Here is a 17489-nt window from a genome sequence, read left to right as displayed (position 1 = left end):
GCTAATGAATTATAATACAATACCACCTTTTGCAACATGATCACGAATAAAATGATGTTTAATTCCTATATGCTTTGCTCTAGAATGATGCACAAAATTTTTAGATAGACAGATAGCACTGGTGTTGTCGCAACAAAATAGGAGTAGTAGTAAGACATAAATCATAGTCAAGGAGTTGATGCATGATCCATAAAACTTGTGTACAATAACTTCCAATAGCTAGGTATTCTACTTCAGTTGTTGAAAGAGCAACACAATTTTGTTTCTTGCTATGCCAAGATACTAAGGCATTTTCCAGTAATTGACATGCCCCACTGGTACTTTTCCTATCAGTTTTGTCTCCTATAAAATCAGCATCTAAAAAGCCTCTTAAGGAAAAATTGTTAGAATGATCATACCATAGGCCGAATTTAGCAGTACCAATTAAATATCTAATAATGCGTTTAATAGCAGTCAAATGTGATTCCTTAGGAGCTGACTGAAATCTAGCATACATACACTAAACATAATATCTGGTGGACTAGCAGTTAAATAAAGTAGAGATCCAATCATTCCTCTATACATGATTTCATCAACCATTTTTCCATTGTTGTCATCATCTAGCACAATAGTTAGACTCAGAGGAGTGCCAATAGACTTAGCATTTTCCATTCCAAACATTTTGATAAGCTCCTTGTTGTACTTAGTTTGGCTGATAAAAATTCCTTTGGGAGACTGCTTGATTTGAAGTCCAAAGAAGAAGGTTAGTTCTCCCATCATGCTCATCTCAAATTCACCTTGCATGAAAAAAGCAAATTCTTCACAAAGAGTAGTGTTAAGGCTACCAAAGGTAATATCATCAATGTAAATTTAAGTAATGAGATTACCGAAATTTGATTGCTTAATAAAAAGAGTTGTATCTATATTACCTCGTTTGAAACCTTGATTCAAAAGAAAAGAACTTAACCATTCATACCATGCTCGCGGAGCTTGTTTGAGATCGTACAAGGCTTTAGTTAGCTTGTATACATGGTTTGGAAGAGTGGCATTTGCAAACCCAAGAGGTTGCTTCACGTATACTTCTTCAGATATATAACCATTTAGGAACGCACTTTTGAGATCCATATGATACAGTTTGAATCCTTTGTGAGTGGCAAAGGCAAGTAAAATTCTGATGGATTCAAGTCTTGCCACATGTGCAAAGGTTTCATCATAGTCGATTCCTTCTTGTTGAGAGTAACCTTGAGCCATCAGTCTTGTTTTATTTCGAACGACTTGGCCTGATTCATCCAATTTGTTTTTGAAAACCCATTTAGTCCTAACAATAGAAGAGCTTTGAGGTTTTTGAACTAATTCCCAGCCTTTGTTTTTCTCAAACTGATCTAATTCTCAATGAGAATCCTTTGGAGCTTCATCAATCTTCTTGGGCTCAATTTGAGAAATGAGAGATACATGAGACTTGTTCTTTTGTGATCTCCTTGTAGTTATTCCTTCCTGTGGATTTCTAATAATCAATTTGTGAGGATATTCTGGTTCGTTCCTCCATTCATTTGGAGTATTCACTGAAGAGACATTTTCCATGTTAGTCGACTGATATGGTTGAGATAAGTCATGATCTTTTGAAGGAGCTTCAGCTGGTTGAGTCTATTAATTTGCTGACTCACTTTGATGATCTTTTCCTACAATAACATATTTTGGAGCACACGAAATTTGTATTTGTTTTTCAATTAGTAAGTAAGTAAGTTCTCTTAGTCTTGAAGATTGCAAAGGGTAGAAAGAGGACAGATGCTATCGAATCGGATGTGAACAAATTCCTGAAATCCACTCTAAGAGTTCGAGAATCCAAGCGCTAGCAAGGAACATGTTCATTCCTTGGGCGAGGGTTAGCATCAATAAAAATAACATGAATAGATTCTTCAATGCATAAGGTTCTCTTATTGTAAACTCTATAAGCTCTACTTAAGAGAGAGTAAACAAGAAATATACCTTCATCACTCTTTGGACCAAACTTACCCAGATTATTCTTACCATTGTTATGAACAAAGCATTTGCATCCAAAAGGGTGGAGGTAGCTGATGTTTAGTTTCTTACCATTCTATAGTTTATAGGGAGTCTTTTTGAGAATAGGATGAATGAGACATCTATTAAAGATATGACACACTGTACTTACAGGTTCTGCCCAGAAATGATGAGGTAAAGAGTTTTCCACTATCATCGTTCTTGCCATATCCTGCAAGGTTCTGTTTTTCCGCTCTACTATACCATTCTACTGAGGATATCTATGTGAAGAGAAATTGTGGGAGATTCCTTGATCATTGCAGAAATTTTCAAATGCCCTGCCTTCAAACTCTTCTCCATGATCACTCCTGATTGAAGAGATGTAGTAACCCTTCTCACGTTGAACCTTCTTACAAAAGACTTTAAAATTCTTTAAGGGATCATCTTTATGACTAAGAAATATGACCCATGTAAATCTATAGAAATCATCTACAATAACAAAAGCATATTTCTTACCTCCAATACTAGCAGTTGTAGTGGGGCCAAATAAATCCATATGCAGCAGTGGAAAAGGTTTAGAGGTTGAAACAATATTTTAAACTTTGAAAGAGGATTGAGTTTGCTTTCTGAATTGACATGCATCACAGATATGATCTTTTGAAAAATCCAGTTTTGGAAGACCAATGACAAGGTCATGTTTTGAAAGTTTTTGAATGGTGTGCATGCCTAAGTTTCCTATGCCAAACCCAGGGATCTTCAATTATAGAAGAAAGACAAATTTGATCCCCAAAGTTTTCTAGGTTTTTGATAGTATAGACATTTCTGTCCCTATTACCAGAGAAAATGATATTACCTGATTCGTCTTCTATGAACCAACCATGTTTCTTAAAACGAACCTCATAATCATTGTCACATAGTTGACTGATGCTGAGAAAGTTGTACCTGAGTTCATCCACTAAGTAAACTTCATCCACATCATATGCAGAGCTTAAAGGAACCTTTCCAACACCAATAGCATTTCCTTTGGATTTGTCACCAAAAGTAACTGTTCCTCCATCTAGCTCGGTGACTGATTTGAACAATTATTTGTCACCCGTCATATGTCTGGAACACGCACTGTCGAGATACAATTTTCCTTTTCGATTCTTCTTGCGATGTTCCTGCAAAACAAGATTACTTATTTTAGGTACCCAAGCCTGCTTGGGTCCTAAATGGTTTGATTTTTGAGATTTAGTTTAATTTGAAGATTTTGGTCTCCAAATCCACCTCCTGTTGTTTTTGAACTTGCAATGATTTGAGGCGTGACCTCCTTTACCACAGTAGGTGCAAGATGAGCTGTTGAAGTTTCTAGAATTATTCTCAGCTCTAATTCTGTTCCTGCAATTGTTAGTGCTATGACCATGTTTACCACAAAAGGAGCATGCTATTTTATTTCTAACAGGAACGTTCTGAACTGAACTAGAACTTGATGATTTTTGTAGACCATTCAATTGATGCCTAAGTTCGTTTACTTCTTCTTGAACTATATCACGTTTAATTTTGTGTACTTCTAGTTTCAGGGCCCAATCCGTCTTTTCTTTTTCTCTTTCTCTCTTGACTTTTCTGAGTTCATTTACTACTTTTTCAATGTCTGCAATAGAAATATCAATAAATTCTTGAAGTTCATAATAAGATGGACATAAAGGAGTACGTACCTCACTAGTTCTTTCATCCAACGGTGAACAGGGTCTTCTTTAATCATCTTCTTCATCGTTGTTGTCTCCCATTAGTCCAAGTTTATCTGATTCTTCATTGTCGCTAAGAGCTATAAAACACATGTTGACTATTTCCTCATTATTAGATTCGTCCTCATCACTCCATGCTCCAAAAACCTTCTTCTTTTGCACGTTTCTGCTAAGCTTCCTTTTTAATTCAAGACAGTCAGCTTGAACATGTCCGAACTTTCCACATTTGTAACATCTTCCATCATTTTTATCTGTTTCATTGCCCGCCCTTCCTTTTCTGAAATTAAACTTACCTCTTTTGTAGTTTTGTTTCTTCTCATCATGTTGGTCACAACTTGCGAGAGCATTGCAATGTTTTCATCTTGTTCTCCTCCTTCTACTTAATCTTCATTTTCAGGTTCAGCCATAGTTGCTTTTAAAGCAACATTTTTCTTTTTCTCTTCAATTTGTCTATCAAAAAGAGTTTTCTCAAAAGTAATCAAGTCACCTTCGAGTTTATCATAGGAGATTTTGTCCAGGTCTTGACATTCTAAAGCGATAACGTTTGGTTGCGAGATTGTAGGTAGACTTCTGAGGATCTTTCTAACTGTTCACCACTTTTAATAGGTCTTCCAAATGATTTGAGGTCTCCAAGGATTTTGCTGAATCTAGAAAACATTTCTTCAATAGATTCTCCATCCTTCATTTGAATAATTCATATTCCCTAACCAAGAGATTTATTCTAGTCTCTTTCACTTTGTTGGTTTCTTCATAAGTGACTTCCAGTTTATCTCACATTTCTTTTGCAGTCTCACAACTGAATATTTTTTCATATTCTTCTCCACTGATAGCATTGTACAATAGATTTTTTGCTTTTGCATTTACAGTGATAACAACAACTTGTTCATCAATGTAATCGTCCAAATCCAGAGGATCCGTTGATGTGACGATTTTACCATTTGCATCCTTTGTGGGAGGAATTGGAAGATTTCCCTTTTTTATCACATGCCATACGTTGATGTTGTATGACATGGTATATTTTTCCATGCAAACTTTTCCATGAGAAAATGCTGACCATTGAAGTAAGGAGGTCGAACCCGAGAGGTTCCTTCTTGAAAGAGAGCACAGGGAATAGTGTTGGATCCTATTGATCTTTTTCTCACTAGCAGTAAATCACAGATTGTGAGACTTGTTCTTATACCAATTAAAAGTACAAGACGGGTGGGGGGAGGGGGTGAATTGTTGCCTAGTTAAAATTTAGTCGACTAATATAGGTATTAGTTGACTAACCACGAGACAGAAAGAGTAAAAGAAGTAAAGAGCCATAGTATGACACACACAATTTATACTAGTTCGGTATCGTTGTGGTACTTACATCCAGTTCCCTTGGGTCACAAGGGTTCCCTTAAGATCTTTGAATAAAGTTACAAGATTGATGGTTTTTGTGTTTACCACCAACGTATAGAATCAACAATTGAGTTCTAATCAATTGACACAACTTTCTTTTATACTCTAGATCTCTCTATCTTTTAAGACACTAATAACTTTGAATTACAGTGTTTGAACTAAGAAGTAGACAGATTTGGAATACACTTTTTTGTGTGATCTTCTTCTTAAGAGAGCATCCTTCTTATACAAGAGAAAAGAGCCATAGAGTCCTTTTTGAAACTGGAGGCACAAGATCTTTAATTAGGGGATTTGACCCAAGAGGTGCCTCTTTGAATATTGCTCTTTGACTGGCCTAAATTCGAATGTGACCTTCTTTGTCATAGCTGAATTTAAGGAGAGATTAATTCTTAAGCGTGTTCTTCGAAACTGGAGTGACCATGATTAGTAATCTGAGTTCCCTTGATTGCGTCAATCTGCTTCTTGATTGATCATTAATGCTCTAGCTAAATCTTCATTCTTTTCTTGATTGAGGACGTGTCAATCTGTTTCTTAATTGATCATTAATGCAGTAACTAATTCTTCTTCTTACTTTATTTTGAAACCAGTAGCAATCTTGCTAATCATCTTCTTTCCTTTTTGTTTGTACTGAAAATATAACATAAGATAATATTGTCATTATTGAAACTTAAACATAAAACCTATCAAGGAGTTGGTCCTTTACCTTGAGGAGCTGGTTCTTAGAACAGTTAAGCAGCTACGTTGAGGACCTGATTCTTCGAACATTGCATCTAAACAAACTTTTTTAATCATCAAAATCTCAATACTTAACAAATTTCCCCTTTTTGATGATGATAAACGTTGTACACACTAGAACCTGGTAATCACATCATATTCACAACTCCAACCTTATCTTCCCCATTTTGGCATCATCGAAACAACAAAAAGATATTAGACATATAAAGCTTAGTTAATGTAAGATTCTAGGCCATACAGGCTCTAGCAGAACCTCAAGAATTAGTATGGCAAACAGACTAGGTTGATGATCCAATGTTGTATGAAACATTAAAACGGTAAAAAAGAAGTCATTTAGTAGTGCCAAAAGAAGCCCAAGGCCTTGTCTTAAACCATTAGAAAAAATAAACTAAACATAATGCAAGCTACTCTGACTAAAACAGAAAGAAAAAAGTAAAGCATCACTGGATAGCAAAGGAAACTAAGGACACTAGGAAGAAACATGTTCATGGGAGAGAGGTAGAGAGGGTCAATGCTTTCACAAGAGTGGAAATCTGTTGGGCATGAACTTCCCAATATCTTCTAAGCTTTTCCCTAAGATGCTTATTTTCTTTTCTCAGCTCATCATTGTCCTCACGAATCATGGTATTCTCTTCAACAACCAACTCCAACCTCTTACTAAGCTTTGCTGCCCCTACTACTTCCAAGTAGAATAGCAGATCTTGTTGATCCCCTAACCTTAATCTCTTCATAGCCACACTGCTTGAGGGTAACAAAATCTAAGACATCACTGTGATACTTAAGATCAAGCAAGATAATATTGAGCTTGTCAAATAGCTCAGTCAACATGAACCCATAAAGTATAACATGCTTAGGCTTGGAAGTGTTTGTAGCCCTTGACATATGCTAAATCATCAAGCTAGGGAGATTTATAGGTTTACCAGTGTCAAGCAGTTCCATTACAACCATGCCTAATAGGGTAGCTTCATGCCTTCTCTCAAACCTTTGCAGAATGCAGGAACTGACAAAGTCAAATTGCAGCTTGTAGAAGGGGTTATATCAGTCTTGTATACCTTCCAGAGAGCATTCAGTTCAAAATTTTGGGAGAACTTCCTTATGACCACAATTCCAGTGTCAACATCATTGTCTATGGATGACCACCTTTTCTTCAGATAATTGTCAAATCCTAAAGAGGAAATATTCAGAAGCATCTCCAGCTCCTCTATATCAAAATCCATTTCAAACCCCCTTACCTTACCTTTGACTACTTTTCCATCAAATTAGAAGTTTGCATAGAACTCCACCGCAATAGGAACACATACAAGGGGAAAAGCTTTGACAAACATGTGCTTCCATCACTGTAGCTCAAGTTTTCAACCAGTTGAGCCATCCTTTATTCATCAGTGTTTGCAAGAATTTTCTCATTTAGCACTTTTCTATTTTTGAACTTTATAAGTCTATCAACCACAGTTGGCATATTCTTTCTCTTCTTTGCTCTACTGGCCTTTGTAGATGGGGTAGCAGTTTTTATAGCTTTGACCACCTATCTATTTTGTTTAGAGGACTTTTCTGGCAAAGCAGACTTAGACTCATCTTCTCCATCCGACTCAATCACAGGTTGCACAATTGAATCTTGCTTATTTGGCGTCTTGGCACCTCTAGACTCCTTAATGATCTATGCTCCAACCCTTTCTTTTACTCCTTATAAGAGGAGTCCTAGCTGGAGGAGCCACTTTTTTCCTTGTTAGGACTGCAGACTTTGTTTCTTTCATAGGAGTCTTCCTAGTTTATTCCCTACCTCAGAGGAGGGAAAGTCATCTTTATCACTGCTGACCTCCTCATCTCCAGTGAAAGGAGTTAATAAGGACCCAGGTTCTTCAGTCCTTTTCTCTCCACTTGCTCCTTCTGAAGGGGCTATGACATTGTTCCCAAAGGCCATAAAGCCTTCAGATTCCTCACTCATATTCTTATTCTCTTCCTCACTTTCTTCATCCACTCCTTCACTCCCACTTTCCTTTTCTTGATCCTTACCGTCACTCTTAGAGTTATCCTCTTATTCACTAGTCTTTTCTTCTTCTGCAGAATCATCCACTTGTTCACCTTTCCTATCTTCTATCTCACTCTCCTTCTCTCCACTAGAATCTCCCTCATTCTCACTCTTCATCTTCATTAGCTATGTCATGAGAAGTATGTTCCTCATGACTTCACATAACTCCTCCTTTCTTTTAACCCCCATTGTCATCCTAATCCTCCGTCCAACTGAATGAAAGACCATCGAATGTCTCCTTTGGCACTTATTGTTAGCCCCCCTCAACCACAGGCACCACAGTAGTGGTATTTACCTCTTTCTCCAGATTTCCTGCACTCTTTTCTACAGTGAGTTCCTCCACCTGATTAATCACTTGTGGGTAGAAGAGTGTCTGGGTGCGACATCTATCAAAGATAACCGAACATCTAATTTTGAAAGAGAGGGTTGTTTTTGGCTTGTAATGACTGACACTAATTCCCCTAGAACCATAGCTTCCTTGACCACTATGTCTACCTTAATAGTAGCATCAGGCACTACCTTGACATTCTTGACAAATTTTCTTGGAGTAGCATTGATCTAGGTTGACTTAGAGGTATTTTTCGTAGTAAGCATAGATGCATGAGTGGTTGGTTTTGGAAGTGAAGGTGTAGTGGAGGTGGGGATGGTAATAGCAACAAGAACATTAGATGATGGTATAGGTACAATGGAGGATATCGATGGAGAAAGATCAGGTTTTGGTGTGGGTTCACTTGATGGTTTGACACTTTTCTTTGATTTGGGCTTCTTGTTCTTTGATTTGGCTTCAGTCTTGGATGATGATTTGGATTTAGAAGGGGGTTTGGCATGATTTAGGCATGGTGATCAGTGAAGAAAATCAATAAAGGTAGAAGAGAGAATTAGTTCTTAATTCTTGCTTAGGGTTTGAGAGAAACAGTAAGGTTTGAGAAGCTGGTCATAAGGGGCTTTTAAAGATGTTACTCCTGATTTGACTAGAAGAGAGAGGATGATCAAATTTGAGCTCTAACGAGACTCTTATAACGGTTACTTTGACTATTAAGATTTTAGGAGTAATTAAACTCTAATTGCTTTAGGATTCCCCCTTACTCTTTGACTTGATGACAACTAGAAGTGATGCTAACATGATTAGAAGTCTGAGTATAGCAATAATTTAGGTTATTAAGTCCCAGTGAATTAAGACAAGATGGCACGTAACTGAATGGAAGAACCAACTCCTTACTTGTTTTTGCAATAAAGTTCGAGCACTACACATTACTATCACACAACATAGTTATCAGCCAGATTTTTCTAGGCAGGTGTGTGTGCTTAGTACAAGCACGAGTATGAATCAAACACATTGTACTTGACTATCTACATCTAATTATACCTTTTCTAGACAATCATTAGGGTTCAACTAGTTAGAAGTATTAATTAGACCTAGTTCTAGTCTATTACTTTTAAAGTGATCCCTACTCAGAGCTTTAGTAAAAATATCTGCAATTTGATCTTCAATTTTATAAATATTAATTGAGATATCCCTCTTTTTAACATTGTCTCTGAGAAAATGGTGCCTAATGTCAATGTTCTTGCTTCTCTTGTGCTGACATGAATTTTTAGCAGTGTTTATAGCACTAGTGTTGTTACAGAAAATGAGAACACAATCAACAATGAGTTGTTGTCTTATCCATAGAAACTAAGCATAGTAGGATGTTGCTGCCACATATTCAATCTCGGTTGTGGATAAGGCCAATGACTTTTTCTTCTTTGTTCCCCAAGACACCAGACAAGAACATAGAAAATGAGCGGTTCCTGAAATATTTTTCTTGGCAACGTGAAAACCTTTAGTCAGAATCACATTAACCAACTAGATCAAATTTATACCCTATGGGATACCAAAGGCATAGGTCAGGAGTCCCCTTGAGATATCTTAGTACCCTCTTGGCAACCTTCAAGTGAGACTCATTGGGATTTGCCTGAAATCTTGCACACAATCCCACACTGAACACATAGTTAGGAAATTCTTCACTTTTAAACCTAAGAGGTATGTGACAAACACTTCCTCTTTCAGATAACCATTCAAGAATGCACTCTTTACATCCATCTAATACAAGGTGAACTCCATATGTGCAGCAAAGGCCATTAGAATTCTTATAGCTTCCATTCTAGCTACAAGTGAAAATGTCTCATCATAGTCAATGTCATCCTCTTGATTGTATCCCTGAACCACCAGTTTGGCCTTGTTCCTTATGATATTTCCTTATTCATCCAGCTTGTTTCTGAACACCCATCTGGTACCTATGGCAGTTATGTTCTTGGGTTTTGTACTAAGTGCCAGACCTTACTTCATTCAAACTAATTTAGCTCCTCTTGCATGGCTATAATCCAATCTAGATCCTTTAGAACTTCTTTGACGGTCTTCAGTTCAACCTATTAGAGAAATGCTGTGAGTGCACATAGATTTCTCAAAGATGACCCGGTCCACACTCCTGCATTTAGATCATAGATGATGTTCTCAAGAGGATGTGAACTTTAATGTTTCCATGATTTGATATGCATACCCAGAGAAGTTCACCCAAGGAGTGACCCAAAGGAACATGTTCAGTAGGTATAGCTTCATCACTCTGGTTAGCAGTCCGAGTAGTTCTTTCTTCCTCTTATTCCTTGTGATCATTGTCAATTTCTTTGTAGTTTCCTGATCCATATTCAGATTGAGGTTCAGATTCGTCATGAGCTCAATCACCAGTGAGTCCTATGTCATAGTTTTTATCCTACAAACCTTTTTCAGCCAAATTGTTAGATTCATACGAAAATAACATGAATATTTTCTTCTGCACACATAGTTATTTTATTAAAAACTTTATAGGCCTTACTATGTAAAAAGTAACCAAGAAAGTTCCCTCATCATTTCTGTTATCGAACTTACCTAGAGCTTCTTTGCCATTATTATACACAAAACATTTACACCCAAGTGATCTAGGGTGAATGATGTTGGGATTTCTCCCTCGAAGTAACTCATAGGGAGTTTTCTCAAGAATAAGTCTAACCATGCATCTGTTCATCAAGTAACAGGCATCATTAACTGCCTCAATCTAGAAACTCTTAGACAGCCTACTAGCAATCAGGATGGTCCTATGTCTTCTAATGATTTATTCTTTCTTTCTACAAACCCATTTTGTTGTAGAGTTCTAGGTGCAGAGAAATTATTATCAATACCATGTGAGTTATAGAACTCAAGGAATTTGGAATTTTCAAATTCAGTTCCATGGTCTGTTCTTATACTTAATATATTAAAACCTAGTATCTGTTGAATTGTTTTGACAAATACGTAGAAAACATCAAAAGTTTCATCTTTAGATCCCAAAAACAGAGTCCATATATACCTGAAGAAATCATCTACAATGACAAAACAAACCTCTTACCTCCTTTACTCCTCATTCTCATGGGTCCATAAAGATCCATGTGAAGGAGTTCCATAGGTTTGAAGGTGCTGATAACCTTTTAAAATTTAAAAGGTGACCTTACATGTTTTCCTTTAACACATGCATCACAAACCTTGTCTGAGGAGAACTCAACTTTTGGTAGATCAAGGACCGAGTCCTTTGCTGGAAACTTGTTGAGTTGAGAAAAGCTGGCATGACCCAGTCTTCTATGCTATAGCAGTGGACAATCTTCCACTACACTTAAGCATATGTGCTCATTTTGGGAAAGAGATAATAAATATATTGTAAACATTATTATGTCTATTACCTTTCCATTCAACTTCATCAGTATCAAGCTTAGTGGCAATGCAAATTTTGGAATTGAATTTTACTTCATTTCCTTTGTCACACATTTGAGAAATGCTAAGAAGATTGTGTTTAAGACATACCATATAATAAACATCTTCTATAGAATGAGAGAGTGACTTACCAACCTTGCCAATATCTGTTCTCTGGCCCTTTTTCCCACTTCCAAATGACACACTCCCTTCTTGGAAGGCTGTCAGTGAGAGAAAGTTTTTCTTTTATCCAGTCATATATCTTGAGCTATCTAGATACCAATCTTGATTGTTCCCTCTCACTTTAGCATGCACCAGAAATTACAAGTTAGTATTGGGAACTCAGACAAGCTTGAGTCCCTCTTTATTTGTAAAAGGATGAATCATATCACTTCTTAACCAGAAGGGAAGAGAAATAGAAGCCACTTTCTTATTAATCTTAATCTACTTAGTATGGACAAAAGGCTTGGCTTTTGGCTCCCCCTCCTTCTTTAGATTTTTAGCAATACCAAAGGTGTTTCTAAACTGAGCATAAATTAAGGCAGGACAAGTATCTCTAAAGTTTCCTACGTTTCCCCAACGAGTGCATATTTTATTATCAGAAATTTCTACATACTTTGGATAAAAAATGGGAACAAGTTTTCTGTAGCCAATTCATGATTTGTTTGAGCTGTAGTTTTCATTCAGCTAATTAAAGGCATCTGAAGATCTATGTCATTTGCTTAGTCTAGATAGTTCATAATTAAACTTTTTTAGATTTTCTTGCAAGACTTCATTCCTACATTCAGCATCATAAAGATTATCTTTAACCCCTTTTAATTCTTTTTCAAACTTATCCTGCAGATCACTCATTTTTCCCTTACCATGTATATCAGGAGACTTCTCATTCTTAGAAGTGAGCTAAAGAACTTGGTTCTTAAGGTCTTTGACATATCCCTCTAGATTAGATTTGTCATATTCAAGCACTTTGAGATCAAGTTTTACCCATGAACGATTGCTTATTAACTGATCATTTCCAGAACTCATTTTATCCATTTCACTCATCATGGTCACAATTATAGCCATCAGTTATTTTTTAGACATAGCATGAATATTTTCTTTTAAGTTAAAGATACTTAAACTGGTTTGTTTCATATTCAGTTTCTAAATCGCTCATGGCTATTATTACTATCACTTCTTCTGTTTGGGTTTCTTTAATTGCCATCAATGCCACTTCGATATTTTCTTCTCCAAAGTCAGCTTCCAAGATCCTCCATATATCATGGGCAGAGATGCAAGAGGACACTTTATAGATAATATTTCTCGGCAAGACAGTAATTTAATACTCTCTAGTACTCCTACTACGATTATTTGATTTACAAGTTACTCTAACTTGTAAAAGAAACACTCACTCCAACTCACTAATTGTTTGTGACACTTTGATTACAACTCAATTTTCTAAAATACATTTACTAGACGGACTCAAGAAGAACACAACACTGATACCCGACTAGAGTGAGCAAAATGTAGTTCTTCAGTTGATACGTAAAAGGATAATCTCAGAAGTTCAAAATAGATAGTATTTAAACGTCTGTACTTCAGGATCTTCTTGGAGTCCTATGCATAGTCAGCTTCTCGTTTGATAGGACCCCTACTGTTCCAAGGACTCCACAAGTTTTGGGATCCTTGTCTCTTACTGATTTATTCGTATCTTCGTGGGAAACAACTCTTATCACATGTAGCAGCCTTCTTCCATCAAACTCGGACCTGGATAACTTTGAGATAAGGTTATTGTCTTGCACAGACATACAATCATCAACCAGAGGAGCCGGTCCTTTACCCTGAGGAGCTGGTTCTTAGAACAGTTAAACAGCTATGTTGAGGACCTAGTTCTTTGAACATTGCATCTAAACAAATTTTGTTAACCATCAAAATCTCAATAATCAACAAATCAGAGTTGAAAAAAGCAATAGAACAGAAACAGAAGTTCATGAGAAATTTTGGACGCCAAACTGTAGCAATAAGAACTCCCAATGTTGGAGCAGTTCATCGGTTTGTTAGCTTGTAAACGCTTTATTCGCATAAAGTGCTAATCTAGTGTCATAGTGAGAAAAAAAAAACAAGATAGTCATTGTAGAAAAATAGGTTGTAATCATAATAAGGATTATTGTAACAAAAATGCTATTTGAAACCAAATATAAGCAAACAAGATTCTGAGTTTTAGTGGTAAGTAAACCTCTTATGGGGGAGAGTTATGTGATAGCGGTGCAGAATGGAGTGTGATCAGGACCACATATCATCGTCTTGAGAAAAATAATGTAATTTTATAAAATTGTAGTAGACTTTACGTGATTCGTGGGTTTCGTAATTAAATACATATACTTACATCTTTTTCAATGAAATTAAAAAGACAAGAAATAAGACCAACTTACGTCTTTTGATATCAGTCCTAAGAACGAAAGTATAAAATATATATACTAGTGATGTCAAGTACTGTGTCTATATAAAAGTTCAAGTTCTCAAAGGACTAAATAGAAAAAAACAAATACAAAGACAAGTTTTTAGATCACTTCTTACAATAAACTAACTTATAATGAATTACAGTAATTAAATGTAGAAAAAAAATAAAAAATCATGTCACGCACATATACTGGCGGTGTGCTTCATGTTGCGAATATATGAAGTTCACATTTGGACACTAAATTTGCCAAACTTAACATAATTAATTTAGTTTAGCTAAAAGTTAAACATATAAAGGTGAGGCCATTTTATTCCTTACAGATCTGCTCTTCTTATCTTCCATACTTTCTAATGGATTTTTTTCCTTTCTATTTCAAGCCCAGGTCAGCTCTTTCTATATTTTTCAACACCTCTTTCCTCTTTATACTCTTGCTTTACACTCTCATTTTCAATGGGTTTAGCCAATCCCAAACACACGTCCATTTATCGAAAACTAAAATTAATGACTGCTCTGACTTATACAAACTAATTGATTCACAATCTAAATGTGCCTACATAAAATCAAGCACTTCGTGCTCTGGAAAAGGGTATGTGAATTATCTCGAGTTCTTCTACTGCATCCTAGGTTGGTCTCCAGTACTAGGGCACACTCTCCTGCTTTTATGGCTTGTTTTGTTGTTTTATTTGTTGGGTAATACAGCAGCTGAGTATTTCTGCCCTTCTGCTGAAGGCTTATCCAAAGTCATGAATCTTTCCCCTACCATAGCTGGAACCACTCTTCTCCCTCTAGGAAATGGTGCTAATGATGTCATCTCTAGTATCATCTCCTTCACTCGATCCAGCAGTGGCGGCGTTGGGCTTAACAGTGTTTTAGGTGGTGCATTTTTCGTGTCTTGTGTCGTTGTGGGAGTCATAAGTATAGTCGTATCGCCAAACCATAGGCTAACCATTGATAAGCCAAGTTTCATTAGAGATGTACTTTTCATCATTTTTTCACTCTCATGTCTCCTTGGGATCATTGTTTTCGGGAGGGTTAATTTGTGGATAGCGATTTGTTTCTCATCTATTTATGTCATTTACATTTGTGTGGTCTGCGCCATGCATTTCTTTAGTGAGGATGAAGCAGCAGAAAATGTGAATTCAACGGACAAAGAAGATGAATTGGATAACGAGATTGGGGTTGCATTGTTAGGGTGTGTTGATGAGGAAAAGTCTTCTGAATTATGTCCTAATGAGAAACACACAGAAGAAATAAATTCCTCTATCTTTGGTACCTCATCATCTTTCTGCAAGTTCATAAATTGTTTTCTTGGTGTTTTGGATTTTCCCCTTTACTTGCCAAGAAGGCTGACCATCCCTGTCGTTAGTGAGGACAAGTGGTCCAAGCCAATGGCTGTAATTTCAGCAACATTGGCACCAATTCTGGCAGCAGCTGTTTCAAGTGAAGGCATGGATTCTCCGACAAGCTTAGCCATTGGCATGACATCAGTTCTAGTAGGGCTTATTCTAGGGAATCTTGCATTTTTGTCTACAAAAGAATCTAGCCCTCCAAAAGAATGCTTGTTGATTTGGCTCCTTGGAGGGTTTCTCATGAGTATTACATGGACATATGTTCTTGCACAGGAATTGGTTTCATTGCTCGTCTCATTTGGATATATAATAGGTATAAACCCTTCAATTTTAGGTCTCACTGTCCTAGCTTGGGGTAACTCAACTGGGGATTTGATATCTAACGTTGCCATGGCACTGAATGGTGGAAAAGATGGGCAACAAATGGCGATTTCGGCTTGTTACGCCGGCCCATTATTCAATACTTTGATTGGTTTGGGGGTCTCCCTTGTGTTTGCATCATGGTGGGAGTATCCAGTTTCTTATGTGCTTCCCAAAGATCCTTTCCTCTGTGAAACTTTGGGATTTCTTATGGTAGGTTTGCTCTGGGCTCTTGTCATTTTGCCTAAGAGAAACATGCAACCGGATATCTCTCTTGGTGTTGGACTTCTGGCGATTTACTTCTGCTTCTTGTTCCTAAGGTTTGCAAAAGGCTTTTAGTATGGAATATTTCGAAGTTTCAAATAAAAGTTGTATGAATTGCCTATTTGACCTGAATTAGCAAGGATATGTATATGAAGCGATGGCTTGTACAATAAGTAAATATTTATATTAATGTATAGGGTAAATTATGCTATGCTAAGTAATTGTGCAAGAGAGTGGCACGTGGAACCGGAGGTAGAGGATAGCTAAAACCGAAGACAACTGTTCCATTTGTGATCGGAAAGAAAGATGTTCATAAAGATGCAAAAAATGCCAGCCACACGGTAGCGTTTAATGGAGAATATTCTGCAGCATTTAATACGCTGCATGTTACAAAGAATTTATCATTCATGCCCGCCGTTACACATTCTTAATGACCCTCATAATTGACATTAAAGAGGGGCATGATCCTAAGACCTTGTTCCCTAGGTGCAGAAAAGTGAGCTCTGCTATCATTGTAAAGAGATGAATTTTCTAGCAAAATTATGCTATAATCTATTCAAAGCTTTATACAACTTTACCTTCTTACTTTTTGATTTCGTTGCTGTTATGCCCGGAAACATTGCTCCCGGAACTAATATTTCTGCTATTTCATATTCATCTCAAGGCTAAATATTGCATATTTCTTCAATTTTTTTTACTATTTCAAGATCGAATTAATTCACTTGTCTAGAAACCACGTATAAATTCAACTATATCATTTTATGGGTAAAGAGTTTTGCGTCCACCATGGGGCCTAGACATACGTGTAATTAAGTTGATCCTTGCCTCTTTTACTAACGTGTTTTGATTATTTGTTCTTAGCAAAATCACAAAAAATGGAAAATAATGGTGTTACCAACACACACAATCTTGAGGCCGAAGGAGACCAGCCTCAGCGTAAGGATTCAATCAACGATACCCGCAATGAGTGGAGTTATGCCACGTCGATCCACGACAGACGGTACCCGAATCATTTTTGGGAGGCAACCGCTGATGATACTGAAGAGGAGCATGTTGTTGAAGCGGTAAGGGTCCTGCAAGAGAAACAAAAGGTCATTCTAGGCCATCTCACACGACAGGATAATGTCATGACACAACTAAAATAGGCATTGTCGAGTGCATCCAATAACGCGAATGGATGTGGTCCAGTTCCTCCCAGTGCTCCTGCAAATCAATTAATGCAGAGGTTCGACAACAAGACCCCGAAGGGCGAGATCGGCTTCGATAGTGTCGGGGGAGAGGGTCCAGTCAAAACATCGAGAGTGATCCCTTCAAAAGCGAACTCTTATGGTTTATGAGGGAAGTGAACGCCTGCATGGACCAAATCCTGGGTGCTCCACCGGTGCTGAAAGTGCCAGACTCAAAAAGTATACTAGGTATCCATACAAACCAAGCGCGGCACCAAAATAAATTTCGAAGCGGTTTAAAATGCCCGGCGTGCTGAAATATGATG

The 17489-nt window shown here is 37.1% G+C and overlaps 1 protein-coding gene across 1 annotated transcript; it reads left to right on the top strand.

Moving 5' to 3' along the window:
* The first annotated feature begins 14275 nt into the window (after positions 1 to 14275).
* Positions 14276 to 16569, top strand: LOC107809750 (cation/calcium exchanger 1-like). Its single transcript, XM_016634423.2, has one exon. It carries the CDS (start codon positions 14375 to 14377, stop codon positions 16070 to 16072), a length of 1698 nt encoding a protein of 565 aa, XP_016489909.2. The 5' UTR covers positions 14276 to 14374; the 3' UTR covers positions 16073 to 16569.
* The last annotated feature ends 920 nt before the right edge of the window (positions 16570 to 17489 follow it).

The sequence above is a fragment of the Nicotiana tabacum genome, chromosome 3, assembly GCF_000715075.1.
Source record: "Nicotiana tabacum cultivar K326 chromosome 3, ASM71507v2, whole genome shotgun sequence".
Classification (NCBI taxonomy): domain Eukaryota; kingdom Viridiplantae; phylum Streptophyta; class Magnoliopsida; order Solanales; family Solanaceae; genus Nicotiana; species Nicotiana tabacum.
This window is presented reverse-complemented; position numbering and strand designations above follow the sequence as displayed.

Excerpts from the sequence above, each read along its gene's own strand:
- LOC107809750 (XM_016634423.2), top strand. The coding sequence starts at position 14,375 with ATGGATTTTTTTCCTTTCTATTTCAAGCCCAGGTCAGCTCTTTCTATA.